The 27,743-nt window shown below is 38.1% G+C and overlaps 1 protein-coding gene across 3 annotated transcripts in view; it reads right to left on the reverse strand.

The window, feature by feature from the left end:
• EPC2 (enhancer of polycomb homolog 2) overlaps positions 1–27,743 on the reverse strand; it is a 101,281-nt gene that overhangs the window by 21,785 nt on the left and 51,753 nt on the right. For 2 of the 3 annotated variants that reach the window (XM_055118555.1, XM_055118550.1), the window contains exons 3-7: positions 21,560–21,705; positions 11,737–11,943; positions 5,555–5,703; positions 4,277–4,409; positions 1,659–1,850 (exon numbers count right to left, since the gene is read on the reverse strand). In XM_055118555.1, the coding sequence (XP_054974530.1) occupies positions 1,659–1,850; positions 4,277–4,409; positions 5,555–5,703; positions 11,737–11,943; positions 21,560–21,705 (827 nt within the window). The remainder of the gene's footprint in view (positions 1–1,658; positions 1,851–4,276; positions 4,410–5,554; positions 5,704–11,736; positions 11,944–21,559; positions 21,706–27,743) is intronic. The other variant, XM_055118560.1, reaches the window with a different exon arrangement.

Below are 27,743 nucleotides of genomic sequence, written 5' to 3' on the forward strand. Positions count from 1 at the left end.
AAATATGTAATCCAGTGAAAGGGAACACATCTTATATAAACCCTAGATTTTAAATAGTTACAATAGTGTTTTATGAACAATCTTGCTTCCAAACCTACCTGTGATTTTTAAAATTTTATTTTGTTTTTGGGGACTACACTCGGCAGTACTCAAGGCTTATTACTGGTGCTTGGGGGACCCATAGGTGGTGTTGGGGACTTAACAAGGACCCGCCATGTGAAACACAGGTGCCTTAACCTGTGTACCATCACTCAGGCCCCATATTGTTTTTCTTAAAAGAAAAAAAAAAATTTTTTTTAGAGCTGTTGTTAAATTCAGTAAAAGCATGTTTTATAGTTTGATATAGTAGTCTCTTTAGGTTGGTTATACTAGCTGAAGTAGGTGCTAAACAAGTCTTGCTTTTTTAAAGTGATCATTTAATGTAACAAAGAATTTTAGAACAGAAACAATGAGTAAAATTACAATTAAAAAATTGCAAACATTTATGTATGATTAAGAATAAATTTTGGGGCTAAAGAGATAGCTCAATGGCTGGAGCCCCAGCTCTGATCTCAGCATATGGCAGCCCCTTCAGCACTGCCAGGACTAACTAACTAACTCCTAAGCGCTGATCTGGGGGCAGATCCTGAGTACGTCAGGTGCAGTCCAAAATCCGAAAATGCAGAAGGAATAATTTTTATTTACTGATGAGGATGCTCAGGCAATTTTCCTCCTAGTGATCCTTGGTCTATCAGGTCAGCCACTGACCCAATGTGAGGGCCAGAGAGTGCAGAGAGGCCACCTGGGAGGCACCAGGGCCACCCCAGTAGTAAAAGAATACGTTTTATTTACCTATTTGGATTTGGGGGCCATATCCAGTGGTGCATGGGAGACCCAGAGATCTTTGGGATTGAAGGCAGGTTGGCCAAACATAAAGAAAGAAACTTAGCCCCTACACTATCTCTCCAGCTGAGGTATAAATTTTAAACAGAAAAAAATGTTATATAAACTAATGAATTTCTGTCAGTTAAAGTTTGAAACATTTCTTATAAATCACCTTTGGCATCAAATAGCTATTGTCAAATATCTCTAAAAATTTTATGGTTAAAAAAAGGGACTTTTTGGGGCCGGAGCGATAGCACAGCGGGTAGGGCGTTTGCCTTGCATGCGGCCGACCCGGGTTCGATTCCCGGCATCCCATATGGTCCCCCAAGCACCGCCAGGAGTAATTCCTGAGTGCAAAGCCAGGAGTAACCCCTGAGCATCGCTGGGTGTGACCCAAAAAGAAAAAAAAAAAAACAGGGACTTTTTGGTAAATACATAAAATTATGCATTAAATATCATAAATGTTGGTAAAATATATTGATAATATGACTTAATAATCCTATTCTTCATAATCTTTTTTAAAAACAAAGAGGAAAGATGGATGTTGATTTTGACAAGGAAAACTGAAAGCCACCTAAATGTCCCACAAAAGAAAAAGTTCTATCCAACTGATAAAAAGTAATAAAATCTAAATATCATTTCAGTAGCTAGGTATATGATGTGGATACTGTTTATGCAGTAACACTGGGCAAAGAAATCCAGAATCAAAATCCTAAAATGTCAATTATGGTTGAAAATATAATAATACAAAAGACTAGAAGGAAATGTCTTTAAAATAGTTTTAAAACAAGCACCTGTGGAAATTCATCTTCATCTGAGCTGTGAAAGTCATATTGCTTAATGTCACTCTTATTGATCACAGGCAATGTCTCAGGAGTGGATTGCTGAGATGTTACCAAAGCCTCTGCTTTAGGCTTCTTTGGGTACTTCTTCTTTTGACGAACCACATCAGAAGCCTCTTCTTTCACAGACAAATGATGAGGGTGCTGTTTACATGACGATTATTCCCCCAAAAGGAAGAAATGAAAATTATTTTAGAAATCATGAAAAGCTAGACTGCTCCTTGAAAAAACATACATTTTGACCGAGGAGGTGACTTTATTTACTGTATTTAATGTGTAAAAAAAAATTAGGTGATTATAAACTGAAAAATATTTTACTTTTTGCAAGTTATGTTAAAAATAATTATGATACTTTTTATATTGCCATTAATATTTAAATGATTCCAGTGATTTATTTTTAGCAATCTAGCATTTTAAAAGTAATTTAAATTTTATTTAAATTCACTGAACTAATTAGTAAATAGGTATTTCATAAGTTGAATTAGATTATTCATTATTTCTAAGTTTAGAAAATGTCCAGGGGTGACAATTTTTTGGATATAAATAAGCGTATTAACTAGAAGAAAAAAACCCTCCCTTTTTAGAATTACTGCCTCGACTGCAGTAATTCAATGATGTTCAAGTGCCCCGAGCTCTGCAGGGGCACCGGAGAGGCCACCTGGGAGGCACTAGCAGGGAGGGAGGATCAGCGCTGCTTCTTTGCAGCACTCTGGCACTCCCGCTCACAAACAGGAATGAACACGTCGCAAAAGTTTGTATGTGACTACTTTAAGCACCAAAGTACAAGTCATCTAAGAGAAAGAACATTTAGGAAGGCAAACATTTCCCCTTGTAGTTTAGATTTTTGTTAAAACTACTGTATAACTTTTAAAAAAAAGTAACACAAAGTACCATTTTTTAAGTAAATATTCCCTACTTTATATACAATGGTTATAGCTACAACATCAAAAAGAAGATATTAATTCTTTAAAAATAAAGAGACAATGTTTATTTTAATGTGGACAAAATAAGTATAGTTAGCTGTAATGGGATAGAACAACAATGAAAGCAATTTCTTCAAATTTAGTATTTAAATAGGATGTGTTTACCCTTAAAAGATGATCCAGATCAATATAGAAGACTAACTATGGATAACTGTGAGGTGATATTTTCACATTCTATGCTTGCCAATCAATCATGAAGCTATAAAAAGCACTACTTTACATAAGTGGATTAAAAAAACCCTTTCCAGGCACAGATGCTACCGAGCCGATGCTGCCCGAGCTCGTGTACTGCTTGCACCCACATGGCCAAGCATATGTGGCGCCTGAGCACACGAGTTGCCCGCATCTCCCCTCTCGAGATGGGTGCTTTCATACTTTCACTTCTAATTCTGTAGATTAGACCTGGGGTGTGTGCAGGGGCTTTTTCCGCCTTTGGAGAAGCCCAGGTTCTCTCGAGTGTGTCACTCTCTTTCTCTCCCTACTTCTCCTTCCTAAAAACCACCAAATAAAATCTGTTTTACTTCAAAAAACAAAAGACCACCCCCCCCCCAAAAAAAAAACCAACCTTACAAAGTGATACTGCCCTCACTGATAATATTTTTTGTTATAGAGGCAATATATGGACAATCAATCAGGTAGGTGGGCTAAATGCCTGTGATTAATAAGAAAGAACTCTAATATCTGAATTTGAACATGAGAACAGGAGTCTTCCTGATCCACATTCTTTCTTGACCTTTAAGAATAAGCCTATGAAAAATGAGTATTATATGCATTTTTAAAAGATGAATTTTCCACAAACACCCTAAGTAACTTTTAAATTTGTTACGTAACAAAGCTCTATTTTCTAAATGTTTCAGCTACTATAATTTCATTTAAATCAAAGCGCTCTAAAAATTTTTTTAAAACATGATTTTTTAATATCTTATTTGAATATTTTAATTCAGTGGTTTTCAACATTTTAGACCTACAAACAGCACTGTGGGATGACAGTGAAAAGGACTGCTTCTATTACTGCACCACGTGAATAGTGAGCAAATGTTGTTCTTCAGTCTAAGAGCTGAAAGCCATGACCGAGTCTGAAAGTGTTAGCTAAAAAACAAAACTGTGATCCCTTAAGTGAGAGGACATTTTCTAAGTCACTAGTGGTAAAAACTAAATGATAATTGCAATATTGCCAATCATAATGCAACAAGAACTTCCAAAAGACTTAAAAAGCTGAATCTGATGCCCACGACCAGGACGATGGAGGATTTGCTGTAGTAAGCAAATTTCAACCATACTGATTCATTATGGAGCGAAGGCGGAGTGAAAGCACGTGGTCTTTAGTGCTAGATCTGGAGTCAAGGATCGTGGCGCTTATTTGCTATAATCTCGAAGTCAAACGGGATAAAACTGAATTCAAAAGATTATTAATAAAGATTTAAAAGTCATATGTATGTATGTAAACACTCCTAGCAAAGAACTTGAGAAACAACAAGAGCTAAATAGTATTAGTTACTTTCTATCATAATCAAAATACACAACTGCAGAAGCCAGTAACTGCCTGTTCAGTATTACCATACATGCTTCACCCCGGAGGATATTCACCTTAGTTTTACATTCTTGGACTTTGTGATGATTTCCATTATGAAGAGTTGCTGGAGTGGCATATAACTCTTTTTCTGATCTATTGATTTTCACTTCATTAAGGATTTCACCACCATAGTCTCCCAAATGGTATCTTGAGAAGGCAACAAAATATAAGAAAATGTTGCAGAGTTTAAATGTAAGGGAAAAAAAACAACAACCTAATGATACCTTAATTAACTGAAACAAACCAGACAAAGCCAATAAACAGGCTACTTTTGGAGAGCCTGGGGCAGAGCAGGGTAGGCCACCCCTAGTTAGCAGTCTTGGGGCTATTCCCTAGCGTGGCACTTATGGGGTAAACTCGGGTGGTGCTCTGGGGAGTGTGTGGCAGAAGGGACCAAACCAGGCCTCCAGCATGCAAAGCATGAGCTTAGACTTCTGAAATAGCTCTCCGCCCAATAATTAGGTGATTCTCAAAAGAGAAAACGTGCAGCAACAAAAACTTACTTGAGATTTAGGAAAAAACTAACAAAAACCCACCCCAAATCTCTGGTACACAGAAGACAAATTTCTTATATATATTCTATTTTCAAGTACTGGGAAAAGAGGTGTAAAATGCTTGCCTCAGGTGTACACCAAATTTTGTTAGGTTTATTAGTCCAGTTTACTTTATTATGGAGGAGAAATAATAGTGAATACATTTTCAAAAAAGGATTGAAACAAAATGTTTTCTATCTAATCAGAAGATAAAAAGAATGTTCACAAAGAACTGGATGCTTTCTAGTTAACCAGAAGATAAAATTAATGCTCACCGTCATAAATTTTGTTAAGTAACTTTTAATACAAAGAAGTGGATGAAACAATCTAACTTCTTTTGTTTTTCCTTTCATTGGTTGGCTGGTTTTGGGCCACATCTAGCTGTGCTCACGTGCTCATTCCCTCCTGGCTCTGTGCTTAGGGACCGGCTCCTGGAGCTGCTTGGGAGACACGTGCTGGGAAGCAAGCCCAGGGTGGTCGTGTGCAAAATTTAAGCGCCTTACCCACGGTCATCTCTCTGACACCTCTAACCTTTTATAAATAAAATTCAGTGATTCTACACAGTATTTAGAAGAGCTATAAATTAATAACAATCTGATATTTAATGAAACTGGGATCCACAATCTCAAAGTATGATTGTTAGATTTTCAGTGGTTTTAAAGCTCAGCAAAAAAACACAAAGCACCGATTTTATTTTGTTACATTATTACATTCATTATCAACTTACATTTCTTATCACTATTATGATATACCATTTACCTTTTTTCTACAACTTCTAAGGTTAAGTGCAATAATTCTCGTTTTGTTTTCTCTCTTCTCTTAATCATTTCCAAAATTGTTATGGCTCGACTGAATTCTCTTCTCAATTTCAACATTTTTTCATAAGAGGCTTCATCATTCTTACGATTCTATAGGTACAGAAAAATTCAATAGAAAAAATAATTTTAGAAGAACAAATTATTCAGTTCACTTTTCAAAAAAAAAAACTTACTAAATCCAAATTAATTTTATTAAAAGTAAAATGTTCAAATCATTTAAAGAATATACAGGGAAACTAATTTTAAAAATAAACAAGTATATTTCAAAAATTATTTACTGGGAAATGTTTATCATACAAGTAAACATTTCCCAATAATTATCCAAAAAAGGATTGCCGCTAGCTGATGAATACCTGGAATAAAATAAAAGGGATAATTCCACTGTAAAGAAAAAATTAAGTTCTGCCTGAAACAAAAGCAAGTGCAGCAGAAAATGGGTTAATTCACATTGTAGCAAAACAGTTTTCAATACAAATAGTTCTCTCAAATCAAGGTTCCCTAAAAGGAGTCTAATTAAACATCTATCCATTCATTCCACCTGAAATTGGAGAATAGAAAGCTTAATATATCACAACAGTCACTTTAGAAATGCAGAAATAAGACTGAAAGTGGTTACAAAGCATCCTGAGGACTAGGATTACATTTCATCCAGTGTAATACATCCCACTGCAGAGTTAGAAGTGGAATTTGGTAAAATTAGGAATTTCAGAGTACCTGCAAGTTTTTTTTTTTTTAAATTTTGGGATCAGGGGAGATATCTTAACTGGGTGGGAAGCAAGCACCACATGCTCAGGGCACCAAATTCAATCCCTGACACGCCTTGTACATCCCCCTACCATTTCCCACTCCCAGTACTCCCCAGTACCCCTGAACCATGTGAGCCACGGAGCCCGAACCCTTAGGCTGAATGTCGCAGGGACAGTTCTTAGTTTGAAGGGTAAGAAATAACTTGTACTAACAGAATAAAGTCCTATTTAGTAACTAGTGGAGACTGGCTTTTAATCAGCAGCCTCTATTTATTTGCAACACAAAAGTTATTATATACTATCAAATAGTCATCAAGGAAAAATAAGTCAAGAAAAGATTTATCTAGACTTGCTCTTTTTACTCTCAAGTAGTTTCTGCCATTGAAAAGTAGTTTTCACCCGTAAAACATAACTAAGTCCCATTAGCACACAGCATATTAAAATGAACATAACCATGAATATTAAAGAAGCTGCTCTCTGCAGAGTGCTGACATGGCCCTGATACTCAAAAGAATCAAGTCTAGTAGGTTAAAGATGTAATGAGTAATGCAAATCTATAAGTCAAACAATACTAATGCACCAGAAACTTTCACCAGACCTTCCCGACCTCCTTCACAAATGCTCCTTTAGGACTGTGCTTAATCCCTCCTTTCCCTGTGTCCAAACACCTGTACTGTTTCCTAGTTTTCTTCTTTCCTAGTCCTGTTCTTTCTCTTTTAATTTTATTTTGAAATAATTTCAGATCTATACAAGAGTTGCAAAATAAGTATAAAGAATTCCCCATGAATCTACATCCAGACTTCCAGAAACAACTTACAAGAGCGTGCACATGCGTTCTCTGTATGTACAGGCACTTACTGTGACAGACTGAATGCCTATGTCCCTCCCAAATTAATACACACCGGAATCTATCCTCCTTCCTAACATACTGGTATTTGGAAGTGGGGCCCTTGGGAAGGCAGACGGGTCATAAAGGAGGAATCCTCAGGAATTAGTGCCACTTCTACTATGTGACAACAGAGCTAGATGACCATCTAAAAACAGTAAATAACTATAATAAACAACTTGCGAATCCAAAAAAAAAAAAAAAACCCAGGAGCTCGGACCTCAAGAGACACTGAATTTTCGGGTACTTAGACCTTGAAGCTTCCAGAATTCTAAGTAACACATATTTATTGCTTAAGGCAGTCATGTATGGTTTTGGGCGGGACACACAGGACAATGCAGGGGGTGGTGGGAGGCCGTAAGAGGGGCTGTCTACTCTCAGCTCTCACAAGCATGGTCCCTGGAGGTCACTCCCTGAAGTTCTGCAGGACCATATAATAGAAGGAGATCGAACCAGGGATGGGGGTCGGATCAAAGCAGTGCTGGGTGGGGCAGTGCTAAGCACTCCTGTAAACCTAAGGTCCAGGGGGGGCCCAGTAGTTCCCCTTGGTAGTCCTGGGGAATAAAAATTAAGGGCCTTGAACATGATAGGCGCGTGCTCCGCTCTGAGCTATCTTGCCAGTTCCACTAGTCCAAAATCTTTCACATTTTGAGAAACACTGAAGCTAATGCCCCTTTATTCCCAAACACTTTAAAGTATATTTTCCAAAAGCAACGACATTTTCTTACATAACCATAGTACAAATGACCAATATCAGGAAATTAAAATTTATGTGACCCTATTACTTTGCAGATTTTATTATTTCACGTGTTACTCCATTTGTCCTTTATAACAATAAATGCTATGCTACTATATATTGACATATGCATGACTGTTGCTCTGAGGAATATTAGTGGGATATAGCTTTATTATTAAAATTTATTAGTGTTTTCCTGGTGTAGAAGCTGATTCAAGATGAAAACTATATTTAGGGCTGGAGTAATAGTACAGCGGGTAGGGCGTTTGTTTTGCATGCAGCTGACCCAGGTTCAATTCCCAGTATCCCATATGGTCCCCTGAGCACCGCGAAAAGTAATTCCTGAGTGCAAAGCCAGGAGTAACCCCTGTGCATCACCAGTTCAAGATTAAAACTATATTTTGGTTTTAATAAAAAAAGGCCAAAAAATTAAAACTATATTTAGTTGTCATGCCTCTATAATTAGAAATAGTTTAGCTATTTTTCTATGATGATTTTCACTTTTACATTTCTGAAGAGTAGAAGACCACTTATTTCTGTAGAATATAGTTTTTCTTTTACAGGATATTCTTAATTTGGGTTTCTTGAGTTTTTTCAATGGTTATCTAGTGATATTAATAAATTATCAGTTCATAATGATATCGTTTCCGTTTCTATTTTTTTGCTTTCTTTTTTTTGGGGGGTTCCATACCCAGCGATGCTCAGGGGTTACTCCCAGCTCTGCACTCAGGAATTATTCCTGGTGGTACTTGGGGAACCATATGGGATGCTGGGGGATTGAACCCAGGTCAGCTGCATGCAAGGCAAATGCCCTACCTGTTATATTATCACTCTGGCCCCTCATGTTTTTAAAATGGTCCTATTCCCTCTCCCTATAACTAAATTCAATCCCTACCTTTACCCTTTCTCTGTCTGGGGCCGATTCTTTTCTTGATAATCCAGTTATCTAACTGTCAAATCTCTAGTAAAAATGCTCTCAAACTGCAGTACTTAAAAATAAAACTGTGGCATTTAAAAAAAAAAAAAGGTGATTGTTACATCCCTGTCAGTTCATTCTGACACCGAGATGTGATCCCAGGGGGCCGCACTCGGGTGCGGCCTCTCTGCAGCTGTACGAGCGTGACTTCAGACCCAGCTAAACTACTTTCGGCATGGGCAGCTCCTCACAGAATGTCTCCAGCCTGAGAACTAAGCCGAGGCTCCATGCCCGCCCAGGAAGGGAAAGGTATTTCTCTCTCTCGCCTCTTCCTTTCCGGGGATGAAGGGCGTGGTGACCGCCATATTATGACGACCACAGATGGGGTTTTCAAAGCTTGCAATGATCCAATATCTGGAAGAAATCTCCCTGGACTTAGTTGTTAAAGTACAGAAATCCAAAACCTCATATCTCTTCACAACAGGTCTGACTCTAGTGGGGTACTCCTAACAATAATAGTGAGGTTTGTGTTGAAATATTGAATGTAACCAAAGTAAACAGAAAGTAAAGTGAAACTTATCAGTTACAAGACGGGGGGAGGGTGCGGGATGGGAGGTGTACTGTGTGGGTTTTTTTGGTTTTTTTTTGGTGGTGGGATATGTGCACTGGTGAAGGGATGGTTGTTTCAGCATTGTGTAACTGAGACTTAAGCCTGAAAGCATTGTAATTTTCCACATGGTGATTCCATAAAATAAAATTATTATTTAAAAAAAAAAGATAATCTCATTTAACAAAGTCCCGAAGAGTTAAGCCCTCCTAAATTAGACATTAGTTTAGTGAATTAAAGTTAAAACTCTAGACTCTCATGAAAATGTTTGAGACTATTTTACTTTAACCTTTGGATCAGCTGTGCACATGCCTCTAAGTCTGTGAGGACAGATAAGGAAGCAGAACAGCTTTGTTCAGATGGATTCATGTTTGTGCACCCCTAATGCTTGCCCACCTCTTAAACACTTAGGAGGCATTTCATTGTTTACTGCTATTACAACTTTCTTTTAGAAACGTGAACATTTTTAAGCAACAATAATGAATCTGAATGGGAATAATCTATACCCCACAACTGAAAACACCAATAAAATCACACAGGAAAAGATGTATGCCACTTTTGTGGGAAAGTTGAAAGTACAGAAAGGTGGGGGTCAGTATAGGAAAAGTAAGGACTAGCTATACTACCTAAATAGTGAGCAATTCTCAACATATATTGGTTGGAAAATAATGATGTAACTATTTCCAAATGACATTTAAACATTCATAATATTCTTTATATGTCAATACTATTCATGAAAAGACCCATTAACAGTTCCGTTTCAAATGACATTGCTAGTCTACTTGGCAATCTATCATAAGACTTCTCAATGGTTCAGATAAACTTCTACTTTGTCTGGTTTGAGTCCATATTTATAGTTAATTACTAATAAACTTATCTCACTCTGCTCTTTTCTAAGCAAGACATAAATTTTCACAAAATATATTAGATTTCCTGGTGAAGAACATAACAAACTGAAAACTCAGGAAATATCATCTGCACTTGGGAAATCCAAGAAAGGGTTATAGAAACTCTGGTTGTTAACCAGCAGAACGGTTTTTCCTAAAATATACTCTCCTGGCAGCTGTTATACTTCACAGCTGTTCTATTAACAGCTGACAAGGACAAGCTTTCAATGTTAGGAGAAACAAAACTCCACAGAAAATGCTTTGCTTCTAACTACAATTCTCATGCATTTTTTACATTTTTTCATTATATGTTACCAGTACTTTGCAATCTTAGAAGAATGCATTGCCATGTATGGTTTACTGTTAATTTTAAGAAATGGAAGGCAATGATAACCATTCTGAAACAATGCTTTTTTTTCTGTACCATTTCACAGTAGGAAGTCATATTTCTCCTGCTTAAAATTTTAGTTCATGCTGCTTCTGAAAACCAGATGGGAACAACTTCATCAACTTGACCCAACTTGACAGCACACAAGAGAAGATAAAAATTGCATTACATTCTTCTGTCAGTAAAACAGGCTTGAAAGTGAACCTTTCCCTGCTTTACACCACCTCAAGAGGGTGTAGCTAAGAGGCAATAGGTCCATATTTATTTGCCAGAATTAGAATGCACTTTCAAAGAAAGTGTAAGTCCAAGCAGTAGCACATCCTTGGGCCTTGGCATTTATTGCTGGCCTGTTTGGCCAAGTACTGCTAGGAGAGAGATCTCTGGACCCTCTGAGTACATTTTAGAAGTATCATTCCATCAACGAAAATAAAAATTCTTTACATTTCAATGCAAACCCAAAAGGGTATGATCAGTACACTTATAAAAGACATGGGTGTAAGGAAAACATTTAAACAACTGGCCAAAAGAAGTTACTGAAAAAGCAGAATTTCTTTTTTAACCCCATTTAAAAATTAAATTAATGTCCAACTGATATAAAATTGTATACTAACTGCAAGCTGAAGTGTAGTACTCCTTAAGGGGGCTAGGCATGATCAAATGGTGCTCCCTGGGCTTAGCAGTAATGGAAGCCCAACCCAGAGGGTCTCTAGGATCACACCCGGTGCTGCTCAAGGGCCACGTGGTGCCTCTGATAGAACTCTGGGTTTGAGTGTGGAAGGCAAAATCCCTCGATCCCTGATTTAGCTTTCTGCCCCAAAGCACATAATTTCTGAGATGAGGTTCAACAATGCCATAAGCCAGCTTTTATGGTCACATTATTTAAAGTTACTAGCAGAAACAACGTTGGTTTTTAGATACTATGAAGGTGCGCACAATTAAATTTAATTTGCACATTACCTTTCGAGTTTGCATTTTCTCTGTTCTCCTTCGAAAGGCAACATATGGATCGTTGTTGGTAGAGCCATCTCTTTTCTCTTGTTTTATCTGAGGAATGAGGGATGGCCCCCTGCAATTTTTGCGTTTTCTCACCCAGTAGTCATATACAGCTTTAATAAGGTAATCATCTTCATTTAGCAGCAGTTTTGCTTCTTGAAGTGTTACGAGCTAAATGAAAAACACAAAATATCATCAATTAAAATGCTTGAAAATAAGAAAAAACCCTACTGAAGAAAGTGTAATCAGTTTTAACAACTATCAGATATGATGGCAGAAATCAGAATTAAGTTCTAACAAAAAATATACAAGATTTATCAGCATGAAGATTTATCCAAAAATTAGTATTTTGCCCAAAGACTTGTAGTGGGCTCTATTACCAAAATTTCCCCCTTCCTTTCCTGGGTTGTGCTTATTGTGATAACCTGAGATTACACTCAGGAAGTGAGACTGACAGATGAAGAGCTCATGTCCTGAGGTCTAATGCCTGTAAGCTAGGTAATGACCACAGAGATTTCACAGGACAGCAATTATGCAAAATATGTAAGAGACCTGGATAAGTGATAGTTGGGAAGATATAGTATGTCTCAGGCATGTTTTGAATTAGAAAACATGGTGGATCCTTCAAAATGCTGATTATCATGGTTTTAAACATTTGAAGACCTAAAATTTTCAATAGTCTACTAGCTTCTGTGTTTTTTTTTTTTTTTTTGTGGGGGGGATCGAGAAACAGGTTTGATTTTATCTCCCTTGAAACCAAAAGATGAAGAATCTCTAGTGTATGCCTCTTCTGAAATTGTGAAAAACCAACTTAGCCTGTTTCTGGAAGTTTCCTAACAACGTCAAAGTTCTTGGACTAATTGAAGGGAATAAGCAATTCCTCTATGATGTTTCTTGCTGTCAGTGTTCATTAGTAAACTGCACTGTCCTGGGACAGTGACCTAAGGATGGTTCCCCAGGGATCTCTGACAGTGATATCACAGGGCTCAACTCTCCTTCATGAATACAGCAGTATAATACTAACAGACCATAAAGGCTGGTATAAAATTGTTTGGTCAGTTGTTTCCTTGACTTCTTATGAAATCAGTTTTATGACTACATAAAGATGACTACATATATCTGTCTGCAGTGAACTCCAGAAAAACATTAGTGTTTTACAACTGGAATGCTTTCTAAAGCAACAGCAAATGTTTCCATCATTTTAGTAATGATTCATTTTCAAAACCAGTTAAGCTACCTAAGAAATGTTTCCCTAGAACTTGGAAATGAGGGAAAAGTTTTTTTCACCAAAATGTTAAGAGTGATACACACAAATTGCTCTGTTGGATTAATGACAAAGTCATCTAAAGAAATGATAATAATTCACTGATAATCTGATATGGTTTGATATGCACATGCTGGTCTAATTTTATGGAATAAGAGCAAGAATCCTTTGTATTTCCAGTTCCATGACAGTAATTACTAGAACTAACTGGCAATTTGGAGATATATATATATATATATATATATATATATATATATCCACACACATACATATATGTAATTAATTTAGGCTCCTAGAATAGTCTAAACAATGTTAAGTATTCTAGTTTATATGAGAATTACATCTAGAGTAACAGAATTATAAGTGGTCATTCTATTGTCAATTTATCAGTGGAGTCAGCTCGTAACTACATCAAGAAAAGCTGAGTAATTTGGTGGAGGGCAAGAGCCTGGAATATGACATGAAAATTAAATGACCAGCACTTCTAATCATCAACTCTAAACTGATACCTTCCTACTATTAGATGAATTTCTCTGAGATGGTGATGCACACAAATGCCACCCCAAAGTCTACAAGGATGGTGGTAAAATGAGAATTAGATTTCCCAATCTATTAAAATTCTCATGCTGACACAATCACAGCATTACAGGCAATTTTCATGTACTCTGAGGTACATGAAGAAAACAAGTACGTGATGGACTTTGTGTCCATCTTTTGATAAATATGTAACTTTCACTAATCAAATCAAGAACTTAACCATATAAGGATTAGAGAGGTATGCTTCCATCAACAAGAAGAGGAGCAGTGAGCTTCTTTGATGATTGAAATACTATCAAAATAAAAACACTCATGAAATAACACAAACAGCAAGAGGAAACAAACAAACATAAATACATGGGACTACATTAAACTAAGAAACTTCTGCATCTCAAAAGAAACAGTGACCGAAATACAGAGAGAGCCCATGGAATGGGAAAAATTATTTACTCAATACCCATAAGGATTAATATCCAGGAAATACAAGACATCAGTAGAATTGCACAAGAAAAAAAACTCCAGCCCCATCAAAAAATGGGGAGAATGAACAGAAACTTCCTCAAAAAAGAAAAATGGCCAAAAGCCACATGAAAAAATGCTCTATATCGACTAGCACACATCCAAAAGAACAAAAGCAACCGCTGTTGGAGAGGATGTGGGGAGAAAGGGACCCTTCTTCACTGCTGGTGGGAATGCCGACTGGTTCAGCCCTTCTGGAAAACAATTTGGACGACTCTCAAAAAATTAGATATTGAATTCCCATTTGACCCAGCAATACCACTGCTGGGAATATATCCCAGAGAGGCAAAAAAGTACAATCGAAACAACATCTGCACATGTATGTTCATCGCAGCACTGTTTACAATAGCCAGAATCTGGAAAAAACCCGAATGCCCCAGAACGGATGACTGGTTGAGGAAACTTTGGTACATCTATACAATGGAATACTATGCAGCTGTTAGAAAAAAGGAGGTCAAGAATTTTGTAGTCAAGTGGATGGGCATGAAAAGTTTCATGCTGAGTGAAATGAGTCAGAAAGAGAGAGACAGACATAGAAAGATTGCACTCATCTATGGTATATAGAATAACAGAGTGGGAGACTAACACCCAAGAACTGTAGAAATAAGTACCAGGAGGTTGACTCCATGGCTTCGAGGCTGGCCTCATGTTCCGGGGAAAGGGCAACTCAGAGAAGCGATCACCAACTACATTGTAGTCGAAGGCCATGTGGGGGAAGGGAGTTGCGGGCTGAATGAGGGCTAGAGACTGAGCACAGCGGCCACTCAACACCTTTATTGCAAACCACAACAGCTAATTAGAGAGAGAAAACAGAAGGGAATGCCTTGCCACAGTGGCAGGGTGGGGTGGGGGGGAGATGGGATTGGGGAGGGTGGGAGGGACATTGGGTTTACGGGTGGTGGAGAATGGGCACTGGTGAAGGGATGGGTTCCAAACTTTGTATGAGGGAAGTATAAGCACAAAAGTGTATAAATCTGTAACTGTACCCTCACGGTGATTCTCTAATTAAAAATAAATAAATTTAAAAAAAAAAAAGGCCATTGTATCTAAACATTTAAAATAAAAAAAAATGCTCTATATCATTAACCATCAGGGCTGCAAATCAAAACAACAATGAGATATCATCTCACACCACAGAGACTGGCACACATCAAAAAGAACAAGAACAACCAGTGCTGGCGTAGATGTAGGAAGAAAGAGATTCTCTTTTACTGCTGGTGGGAATGCTGACTGGTTCAGCCTTTCTGGAAAACAATATGGGTCTTCCTTAAAAAACTAGAAATTGAGCTTCCATATGACTCAGCAATACCACTTCTGGGAATATATCCCAGGGGTGCAAAAAAGCACAGCAGAAATAACATCTGCACCTGTATGTTCATTGCAACATTGTTCGCAATAACCAAAATCTGAAAACAACTCGAGTGCCCAAGAACTGGCGACTGGTTAAAGAAATTTTGATATACCTATACAATGGAGTACTATGCAACTGTCAGAAGAGATGAAGTCATGAAATTTGCTTATACAGTGGATGGATATGGAGAGCATCATGCTAAGTGAAATGAGTCAGAAAGAGAGGGACAGACATAGAATAACTGCACTCATTTGTGGAATATAAAATTATATGAGCTTAACACCCAAGGACAGTAGAGACAAGAGCCAGGAAGACTGCTCCATGGTTGGAAGCCTGCCTAGTGAGCTGGGGGAGAATGCAGTTAGGATAAAGAAGGGATTAAGTCAATGATGGCTGGAGGGAGCGTGTGGGATGGGAGATGTGTGCTGAAAGTAGATAAAGGACCAAACATGATGGCCTCTCAGTACCTGTATTGCAAATCAAAATGCCCAAAAGTAGAGAGGGAGTAAGAGGGAAATTGTTTGCTTTAGAGGCAGGGGGAAGGATGGGATGGGGTGGTGAGGGGATATTAGAGACATTGGTGGTAGAAGATGTGCACTGGTGCAGGGAAGGGTGCTCGATCATTGTATGACTGAAACTCAAACACAAAAACTTTGTAATTGTATCGCATGGTGATTCAATTAAAAAATCATCATCATCATCATCATCATCATCATCATCATCATCATCATCCCACTGATCGTCAAATTTCTTGAGTGGTCTCAGTAACATCTTTATTTGTCCTAGCCCTGAGATTTTAGAAACCTCTCCTTATTCATCCTTCCCAACAATTCCGCATTGGAGGCTCTTTCAGGGTCAGAGGAATGAGACCCATCATTGTTATTGGTTTTGGCATATGAATATGCCACAGGAAGCTTGCTAGGCTCACCCATGCGGGCAGAAAATTCTTGGTAGCTTGCCAGGTTCTCCGAGAGGGAGAACTAGGCTATAAGATGTCACTTCTGGGAGCTTGATTTTATTTATAGTCTCCATATGTTGGCTGTTGATGGGATTACATGGGGGGAGCCCCCCCACCCCCCACCCACGCAGTTTGTGGGTGTGACTACCTAGCTACTGGAAAATAGGGGATCTGGGCGGAAGAGGCCCAGTCCCAATCCAAGCAGGCTTGGAGATCTCAGGCTTAGAGATCTCAGCCCCGGGTCGAGCACACCTGGTTTCCTCTACTGGTTCCTTCATGCTTGAGGCTTGTCCAAATATGCGGAAAGGGGCCTTGAGCATGGCTGTGGCTGGCTTCCGGAGGCCTTCAGCTATCAGGGAATTAAAATACTTCCTATTCTCTTTTCTAGTGTTTCTTTGCTCCTGTTAGAAATGTCATTCTGCTGGGGTGAGTACTCTATATATTTCAAGTGATAGAAAAATTCAATTGAGTTTACAGTTCAACATCCTATAATCCGTCCAATGTCAACTGTCATTTTTTAGTAACCTGGGTACTTTTTTAAAATGCTGTTAAGTAATACATCATTTTCTTGAATAATTTTGGTTTTCATCAGTCTAACATTTATCTAATCTTAGATATTCTTTTTTTTTTTTTGCTTTTTGGGTCACACCCAGCGATGCACAGGGGTTACTCCTGGCTTTGCACTCAGGAATTACTCCTGGCAGTGCTTGGGGGACCATATGGGATGCCGGGGATCGAACCCAGGTCGGCCGCGTGCAAGGCAAACGCCCTACCCGCTGTGCTATCGCTCCGGCCCTAATCTTAGATATTCTAAGCATCTTTTATCACTATCTCTATTATCATCCTGGTGACAATATGAATTTGACTGGACAAAAACTATTAGCAAAACAGTCACAAATGATTATGACATGATTTAAAGTTCAGAAAATCAGAACCCTAGTACTTTTATATCCTAAAAAAGAAAAAAGCATTTCATCTCCTAAAAAGTAGCACAAAACCAAAATGGCAAATGAGTCTGTGGAAAATTTTTAAAAATAAATTATTTCTAAGTAGCTCTGAGTTATCTGTTTGACTTATTTTTGTGGCTTGGGGATAAGGAAATACAAATTACTTAACCATGTTTCTCAAACTCTGGACTAAAAACAGGAAAGCAAGAGGGGGAGGAGGGAAAGAGAGAGAGAGAGAGTGAGAGTAAGGGGGGGAGTGAGAAAGAGAGAGAGGCAGAGAGAGAAGGCACACTCTTGGCAATGTTCTTGCATGTCTTTGGTTGAGATGCTTACTTAACAGAGAACATACAGTCTTTTGTATCACAAGGGTTTCCAAACAACAGTGACAGGAGCTGAGCTCAGCAAAACTAGGGACCACTTTTGGGGCTGTAATCACACTTGCAAGGCAGGTATTTTTAGCCAATGAGTTTCTCCCAACCTTGGTGTGAGAAGAAATCAAAGGAGTGACAACTGGAGATGAAATATTTAAGAAATATACATATATACAAGGAGAGTTCAAGTAAAAAATGTAAGAATGTAAAGGGGAAAAAAAACATGATCCTGAGTTTTAGGAGTTGCTAGGGAGATAAGGAAGATTATAGAGAATTATCTGGAGGTAAGAGAACAAAATTAACTTCTGAAAATGCTAAACTTGAGAGGTCTATAGATATTCAGCGTGGATATTCTGCCCATGGGCATAATAAAAAGGAAAAAAGAACAATCCTGGAGCTTGAGAGGAATTAAGGGTAAAGGTATACATATCATTCTACCATACCACAAATATTATCACTGTTATTACTACAAAATACTTGTGATAACAGAATTTTGGGCTGGAGCGATAGCACAGCGGTAGGGCGTTCACCTTTCACGCGGCCGACCCATGTTCGATTCCTCTGCCCCTCTTGGAGAGCCTGGCAATCTACCAAGAGTATTTTGCCCGCACGGCAGAGCCTGGCAAGCTACCCGTGGCATATTGAATATGCCAAAAACAGTAAAAATAAGTCTCACAATGAGAGACATTACTGGTGCCCGCTTGAACAAATAGATGAGCAATGGGATGACAGTGACAACAGAATTTTAAGATGCCCTGATGTTTATCACTGAGTAAAAATGTGTCAGCAAAAGAAAATTAGAAGGGTCACAGAAAATAATGACATCAAAAGGAAATAAGCTGTATTCAAAAGACCAAAAGTGATGGAAATTTCAAGAAACAAGGGGAGCTCAAATGTGATAAATCGCCACTGTTCATCGAAGCACTGGTACTGGATGAACGACCGCAGTGTAGTGGTGATCGCATGCCTAGATCACTCCCTAGCCCCAGACTACAAGGAAAAGAACATAAAGGAAAAAATTTAAGGGGGCAAGTAAAAAGAGGTGGATGGGAAGTAACAGGGCAGGGGTCAGGGGCCCTGGGTCTATCAATGGTACAGAAAAGTGGTATAGCCATACATCCAAACCACTAAGTCAGAAACAATGAAAACAGGAGCTCCAAACCACAACAACCAAACTTAAAAATGTGCCTGTCAAAGAGGTAGGCTTGGGGAGGTGTGGGAGTCTGGGGACCCTGGCGGGCGGTGGGCTGTGTAGGAGTCTGGGGACCCTGGTGGGGGGACTACTGCTGAACCCTAGGAAGTCCGAAACAACTATGAATAACTTTGTAAATCGTGGTATCTTAATAAAATTATTTTTAAATAACATAAACCAGATAGGGAGTGAAAAGTCCTAGCATTTGGCATGTTTCCCTCTTTCACTGCAGTTTCCTCAGAATGATACTGGGAAGCAGGGGCAGGACTCTGTCTCTACCAATCAAATAACAGTTTCACAGTTTAATCATGAACTTGATTCCTAGCCCTTGGATTGGGTACTGTGCAAGCTTCCAAAAGGAAACGCCAAGAATCCACAGATAAGAAATCAGAAACCTTTAGGTATCTTTAACATTTGCTTCTAAAATTTGGGTCATAATCTTGTACCAATGACAAGTTGTGATAGCACAGGGGATAGGGTACTAGTTTGCATGCAGGATTAGACCTGGGTTTGACCCCCAGTGTTCTATTTGGTCCTCTGAGCCCCACCAGGAGTGATTCCTGAGTGTAGAGCCAGGAGTAAACCCTGAGGATGGCCAGATGTGGCCCCAAAACCAACCAACCAACCAACCAACCAAAAAACCCCCAAATCCCCGCTTTCATCTCCACTGCTGAATGCAGATGCTATCATCCACTGAATCTCATCAGTTGTGTTCAAGTTTTTAAGTTTGTCACCATCTAAGAGAACAAAAATAGGACAATGCTGGCTTTATATGGAGAATTAATTGCAGTGTTTACATGCTTTTTTGATTCTGTCCCCAAAGATAACAAGCTCAATAAAGTAGCACTTCTGGCAACCTAAAGCTAAATAAATATTAATGCATGAATGAAAGCAAATCACAGAATAGAGAGCTAAATGCTTCTGGTGATATATGTATGTTCAACCATGAATAATTTCAGAGCAATTATGAAAGAGACTGTAGCGATACCAGATATATTACAACAGAAATACCAAGAGACCTAAATAAACTAGAATTGTTTAGAAAAAACTAACATATGGAGAAGAAAACCTAAAACTTTATCTGATGGCAGTGATCAAAATCTTGGGTAAACTGTGGCAATAACTATAATACCAATTTGATAATTAAATGTGCAATTTTTAAAAACAGTGGAAAATCCAATTAAAACTTAATTTTTACAAAGTTCAGTTCTTAGGAGGCAGAGAGAGTAAAAGGGGTGGGGCACCTGATGAGCAAGCAGCCAAACCATGTTTGGCCCCAGGGGCTTCCTATGGTCTCTTGAACAGAGAGCTTGGAGGAAGACCAGAGCACAACCGGGTTAGGCCCCAAAACAAAATGGGAAATTTAGTTTTAGGTGTATCTCTTTGAACAGTACACTAAATATCGTATTCTATCATGTGTGTGGACTGGGACTATAGCACAGCAGGTAGGGCGTTTACCTTGCACACGCCTGACCCGGGTTCGATTCCTCTGCCCCTCTCGGAGAGCCCGGCAAGATACCGAGAGTATCCCACCTGCACGGCAGAGCCCAGCAAGCTACCCGTGGCGTATTCAATATGCCAAAAAAAGTAACAAGTCTCACAATGGAGACGTTACTGGTGCCCACTCGAGCAAATCGATGAACAATGGGATGACAGTCCTACAGTGCTAATGTGTGTATGCTATAGAGGTAGAATGCTGAAATATGAAAAAAGTCACTTCATGAAAGTTTAGAGAATGTCCTGAAGAGCTGGTAGTACCGCAAGAATGGAAAGAGAAGCTCAAATCTGAAGGAAATTTGTATAAATCTTGCTATATCTATCTATAACAATTAATCTGTTAATATACCACTCAGGTAATCAATATTTTGAAAAAAATCTCATTATAGTATCAGCATATAATCACATTATAATATCAGCATATACTCATTACAGTAAACTTGGAGCCAAAAACAATAATAAAAAAAATCCTGCAATAATTCCACAGCCAAAATTTAATTATAGTTGGCATTCTGTTGTACTTTATTATTCCTGTTCCCTAGTGCATGTACAAATGCAAATATTTTAAACAAATCTCAGTTTTCCACTTAAACATTTCTGTATATTGGCCTTAAACTCTAATAAAACCTTTGTGTGCCATTGAAGACTTTTAATAGTTGCTTTCTAGAACCAAGTAATACCATTTAAAATCCTCTATTTTCATATAAAGATGTTCCACTTAAAAAAACCCTTTTTGATCATCTTTTCATCATAAAAATTTAAATACCATAAATGTAAGTAAGTGAAACTAAAATACATTAAAAATGACAGTAAGAGTATCTGAGTATAACTCTAAGCAACAAAGATTTGTTAAGGTATAACTTAGGCACCCAACCAAGCAAATGTAGTTACTGAAGCACAAAGCCCTATGAAAAAACTATTTAAGATATTGTAATAGTTTAACCAGCACAAATTTTATATAAATCAAAACAGTACTGTTCATACTCCCACTCAAAGTAATTCTGTTAAGTACTTAGTTCAAGTAAGAAGAAATTCTAGGATGTCAGGAAAATTCAAGATATTAAAATGTAATACATTCAAGTCTAATAAAGATTCAAAATAAAGCTACTAATGAGACTTAAGGTAACAGACAGTTTTACAAGGTACTGTACCTGATTAGAACTGGCCTTTTCAAGTCTGTCAATCATAATTTCAAATTGCAAAGGCTTAATTTCCATCTTCCTGTTAAGTCTATTTAATAAGGTCTCATCTTCCGAATCCATATCATAATCTGGTTGCTCGTTGTCTAGATTAAAGGCTGGAAAAGAAAAGGAAAAATTCCTAAGGAGAAAATTCCTAAGGAGAAAGTATGGAGTTATATAGTATTTGTGTTTCATCATACTCTTAATGCATTGACCAAAGTGGTGCTCCATGAACAACATCTAAAAGTTGGTTTTGAGTTAAGAATACATTTACAAAATTAATTTAGAATTAATAAAATTAACTTAAAATTTAGTAAAACAATAAAAGCAATTTTTTGAAATTTAACTTATATAAAAGTTACTAGAATAAAAGCAAAATTTATTTTAAAAGCAAAGATCACAAGTATATGCTAAAATATAAAGTAATGATTATAAAAACGATAAGTATTTATAATGTGGTAGTTGAGGCATAGTGAGAAGCTATGGAATAAATTGTTAATCTAGAAATACGCTGAAGTTCAAAGTACTTGATGAGCACCATTTCAGAGCGACTCAAGCACCACATACGGTACCCCCAGAACCGCCAGGAGTAAACCCTGAGGTCTGGTGGATGTAATATTTCCTTCTGTCTTCTTTCCTTCCTATCAATAAAGTTAATGTGTCGAGTACTTAACACAAAGTGTTTAAATCAAATGTCAAACTTTAAGTCCAGGTGATTGAAAAGTGATTCCAATAACCAATAGAAAGGGAGATTATTTAAAGACAAGAAGTAAGTGTATCTATGAAGTGTACAGCAAGCATTCTTAGACCAGTTTGACGTTCTTAAAAGTTGTTTAAAACAGTGATAGATGGGGGCCAGAGCGATAGCACAGCGGATAGGGCGTTCGCCTTGCACGCGCCGACCCGGGTTCGATCCTCGGCATCCCATATAGTCCCCCAAGCACCGCCAGGAGTAATTCCTGAGTGCAAAGCCAGGAGTAACCCCTGAGCATCGCTGGGTGTGACCCAAAAAGAAAAAAAAGAAAAAAAAAACAGTGATAGATACAAATGCATATATTTAGATAATTTTAGTAAAGCTAGCTATCCACTAGTAATAGTGGATAGTTAATTACACAGGTAATTAACTATAATGAAACAAACAAACAAACCCCTAATTACAAAGACACTTCAAAAAACTGAACTTCAGTTTATCTGGGCCACTGAACACTGCCAGGAGTGATCCCTGAACACAGAGCCAGAGTAAGTCCTGAGCACCACTAGGTGCGGCCCCCAGATAACCAACAGACAGACCACTATGGGGGCTGGAGAGACAGCACAGCAGGTAGTGTGCTTGCTCTATACAGGGCCAGCCCCGCTTCAACCCCCAGCATCCACACAGCTCCCTGAGCCCTGCCAGGAGTGACCCGAGAGTGGGGCCAGAGCACAGCTGGGTGTGGCTCACCCTCTCCCCCAGCCCCACCCCCAAATACAACCATGTACCAACAAAACTGAAAATAAGTTATCAGCAAACACATAACCTTAATTGCACTTACTAAGGACAGACAGTATTCAAATGTTTTATTCATAACACTAACTTGTCACAACTCCCATAAGTGATCATTAAGTATTTATTTCCCAGTGAGTCATTTGTAAAAATTTTACTGTATCTAACTTATATAATACACACTGAAGTCAGAAAAGTGACAGCTATTGATGAAAACTGGCTCAATTTCATAAGCATTTTTAAATTTTATAAGCATTTTTCACTATATTTGTGAAATATAATTTTTCTTCTTTGATGTACTGCTTTTATTCTATAATTACCAATAATTCGAGACCATGCTTTTAAAAAGTCAATTCAGGGCCAGAGTTAGCTCAAAGGGCTGGCATACACACTGGGTAAACCCAGATTTGATAAGCTTGCTCGGAGTTGTTAGCACTTCCTGATGTGCACCCAAATAAAAACAAAAACTCAACTCAATATGCATCAAACTCAATGATCACAGCTAAAAATTATTCTTCTGTAAGCCAATGCTGTATTTTTAAACACACACAATGACAAGTAAGCGATCTACCTCTAGTCCACAGACTAATAACAAATATTAAAGTCAGTTTGATGATATAGCTAGAGACATTTTAGAGGAATACGGGTTTTTACAAGTGCTGAGCAGAGCTAAGCAAATATACTGGATTTCTAAATTCAACTCAAGTTTTCAAAAGTTCAAGAGCAAAGTCTGCATGACCACCTTTATACACCTACCTAATCACACTCACCTCTCTTCCACCCACCTCCTTGCTGCTCTATCCTATTATTAATAAAAGTAGAGCCCTCGTTTGTAAGACAAGGGAAGAAGCAAGAAAAGCTGGGAAACAGTTTTTGAAATTAACAGTAAGAACTGATCGCACCAAGGCCTGAAAATTGTTAAATTAGAATGAGGGCAAAGATTTATATTAGTACTACAACTTTTCTTATACTATCACTTCTCTTTGCATTAAAATTTATATAAGAACAGCAGATTCCAATATTCTGTTGCCTCCAATCACCTGTATTATTTTGATCTGTATTTCTCCTTATCACTATATTACATAATCTTCTCTACCAGAAACAGGTACACCTTTCAAATGCAGTGATTAGGTTACTTGTACTCATACAGTCAGTCACCAGGGGGTGGGGGGGCAGATATGGTGCTGAATAAAAACAGCATGTCTTAATGATAGGAGTCTTTAAGCTACGAAACAGAATCTTTTATTGATATCCCATGTTCTGAAAGCCAGACTGCTTTCTTTCTGTTAATAAACATCTCACAAATACTCCTCCTTGCAAAGAGGGAAAAGAAGTGGGAAAAAGGTTGAAAATGTATTTGTGCAGCAAACTCATTAGCAGATGAACAAAGCTAATATGGGCAAAAGACTTCCTGGGATAAATTTAACTGAGCAGTAAACAATGAAAAGAATGAAGGAACCAGAGAGCACATATGAACACTAGGAGACATTAAAAGGACCTGTGAAGGGAAGCTGATCCCCAAGTTTCCCCCAGTGACAGGAAGAGTGCGGAGGTGAGTTGCTTTGCTTTTCAGGAAATGTGTCTGCTTACTGCTTTCTGAGAGGGGAAGCAGCAACTCTGTGGGTACAACATACCTACCTCTCTAGAAACCGTCCACCTATTTCACAAGGAACTGTATAACTGATGAATTATGACGCTTCAACAGTCAAACCATGGGCAGTAAGTGGCCTACAAATGATTCCGTGTTTAATGCCATCCCACCCTCAACTATACAATTATGAGTGTGTGGGGGAGGGGAGGAGGGGGAGTTAAGACTAGATTTTCATTATATAAAAAAAAAATCAATGCCCCCTCATACATACCATCAAATAAAAATGACCTTATTTGAATCTACAAATAGTCAAATAATCCAGAGATTAGAAAAAGAGCAAAAAAATGCACAGAAAAAGGAACTCAGAGGACAAAAACAACTCAAATAGCACTGCATGAAATACTACATAAAACTGTATAAAATTTACATCTATTTACATATAAAACTGTTTAATAGAAAAAAATTAAAGAACATCAGATTTCTAAGTAGCAATACTAGAAATTTGAAGACATTGGCACAATCCTAAAATTCAAAAGAATTTAGCTCTTTACTCAGACAAACTAACAATCAAGTCTGAGGCCAGAATAAATGGAATTTCACACATGCAAATCTCTCTCTCTCTCTCTCTACACACACACACACACACACACACACACACACACACACATATATATATATTTCAATAGACATTTCTTACAAAGTCACCAGGAAGAGTTTTATTAGAAATGAAAGAAATGATGGAATCTTTGTACTGGGGTAAAGAACCCACAAGAGTAGCAATGAAATTCCAAAGGTGATCAATTGTAATTTAGCAAGTCTAAAGGGATCAGTCTGGAATACAGCAGAAAAATAGCTTCAGGGAAAAATAATCACAAAAGAAACATTATCTATTTGACTATACTGAGAGAATTATATACCTACTGGATAATTTGAAAATTAATGAAACACATATACAAAAAGGAAATAGGTACAAAGACAAGGAAACTGTCCCATTTCAAAGTAAGTCTGATCTAAAGAGTCCAGTGACTTAAACCACCTGCCTCACAAGCACATGGTTCTGAGTTCAAATCCCCTGTACCCCATGTGTGCCAAGTATGGACCAGGAAGCTCTGTTAACTAAGATTAGCAACAGTGGAGTCTGTGATCCCAGGCACAAGTGATTTCTGGCTGCACTGCAGCCAAGAGTGTATAAGAGCCACAGAATACTGTGTGAATCCTGGTGAGCATATTCAAAGAAGCAGAAGCGCCATAGTCAAGGAAGAGTGACTGCTAGTGGGCACTTGTGTGAACACAGCAGGAGACTCCTGGCAAGCACCAAAACTGATATACAATCTCTACAAACACCACCACTAAAAAATGTTCGAGTGGGGCGAGAGACAGAACAGAAGGTGGTGTCTGGCTCTACATAGCTTTGGGCCCCAGCATCACAACAAGTTCCTCGAGCCCCGCCAAGATTGCCCTGTGAGCACTGGTGGGAGCCCCCAACACCTACATAAATAAAATCAAATCTAAAAGACAACAATGTAATCATTGTTAAAGTACTGTCTTGGTTGTTAACACTTATATCAGGATAATACTGTATGCACTGAACACTGACTTTAAAATGCAAATGTAATGTAACATACTCTACTCTGAAACTGTCTGCATCCCAACATTATATACTTACTGGATAAAAAAAATAGTTAACAGGCATAAATTCTTACAACATGGGCCAGAGTGATCATACTGCAGGCCGGTGGTGGGTGGATGGAGCGGTCAACCCATGTTCCATGCCCGGTCCCCACCCCCCAGAGATGCCTGAGCAGAGGCAGGGGTAAGCCCTGAGCACTGCCAGGTGTGGCCCAAAAACAAATTACTAATTTCACTTGTTTTTGCCTTACTTATTTGAATGATCATAAACCTAATCATGGATAGCAGCTATTTAAAACATGTTACCCTTTTAAAATATGCTTACACAAGGACTAACACAATATTTCAAAGATTTAAACTCTAAAGCAGAACTTTATTTTAACCACATTGATTGTTCACATTTCTAGTTAGTTTTTAATTTGCTGGTTGTTTTCAAAGTTTTGGGTTACAATCAGCAGTGCTCGGGGAACCATGTGGTGCCAAAGATCGAACCCAGTTCTACACCGCAAAGCACGGCTCAACCTGCTGAAGCATCTCCGATCCCTCGAGGAGCATTAAAAAACTCTTAATTGTTGCTTACAAGTACTAAAAACTATGATCATTCAAATAATGGCTAGTGTTAATAGTTTCTGTTATCTTTGAATATATTCTTTCTTTATATTTTCTCTGATGCTCACAAAACCCTAAATGATTTGTTATTTGTATTTTCATTTGCCTACATTGAAAATGAGATTTTTACAGTTATCTGTATTAGTTTTGCACTAGATGACAGACAACTTGAATCCAAGTGTGCTGGATTCAGTACCCCAAGACCTTCCTCTGCGTGAACTTGCCTGAGAGGAATGCATTTACTACACATCTTCCACTCCACTGTTTGCTATTACCACAGTTCGAAGGGGCACCTTAATAGGGGTAAGTGCAGGGTGCCTAAAGAAGGCAGAGGGCGCTGAGTAGCTCCACCCCACCTTTCCCGTCTCCAGCAAGCCAAATAAGTTTGTGAATAAACCTCTGTCTGAGTCAGTCGCTTTTCAAGATGCATTTCGCTGTACAGAGGTTTTTAATTTACTTTTTCGGTTTCATTCGTATGGTCGGAAATTTGTATTGTGGTGACATTTCAAGTGGGAAATAATCTGTAAACTAAAAGCAAATACCAACCAGTGAACAAAAAAACTTCAATATTTTTGGTGGAAGTGTTCACATTATTATTTTGAAAGTGTGGTGGTTGCCATATAGGGATTAAAAACAGTAATTAACTGGGTATTTTTTGAGTACTGATAGATTTGGAACAAATGCTTAAGCACACTGGGTAAAAGCCCAGAGTTTTAAATCAGAGTAAGACATATCAGTATTAACTTAATGCATTTTATCTTTCAAAATCTAGACGTGCCTGTTTCCCGGTGCAATAGAGCAGAGAGTCTCAGAGACACCAGAGCAAACGGATTCCTAGAGTC

The sequence above is a fragment of the Sorex araneus genome, chromosome 1 (assembly GCF_027595985.1).
Source record: "Sorex araneus isolate mSorAra2 chromosome 1, mSorAra2.pri, whole genome shotgun sequence".
NCBI classification, from domain to species: Eukaryota; Metazoa; Chordata; class Mammalia; order Eulipotyphla; family Soricidae; genus Sorex; species Sorex araneus.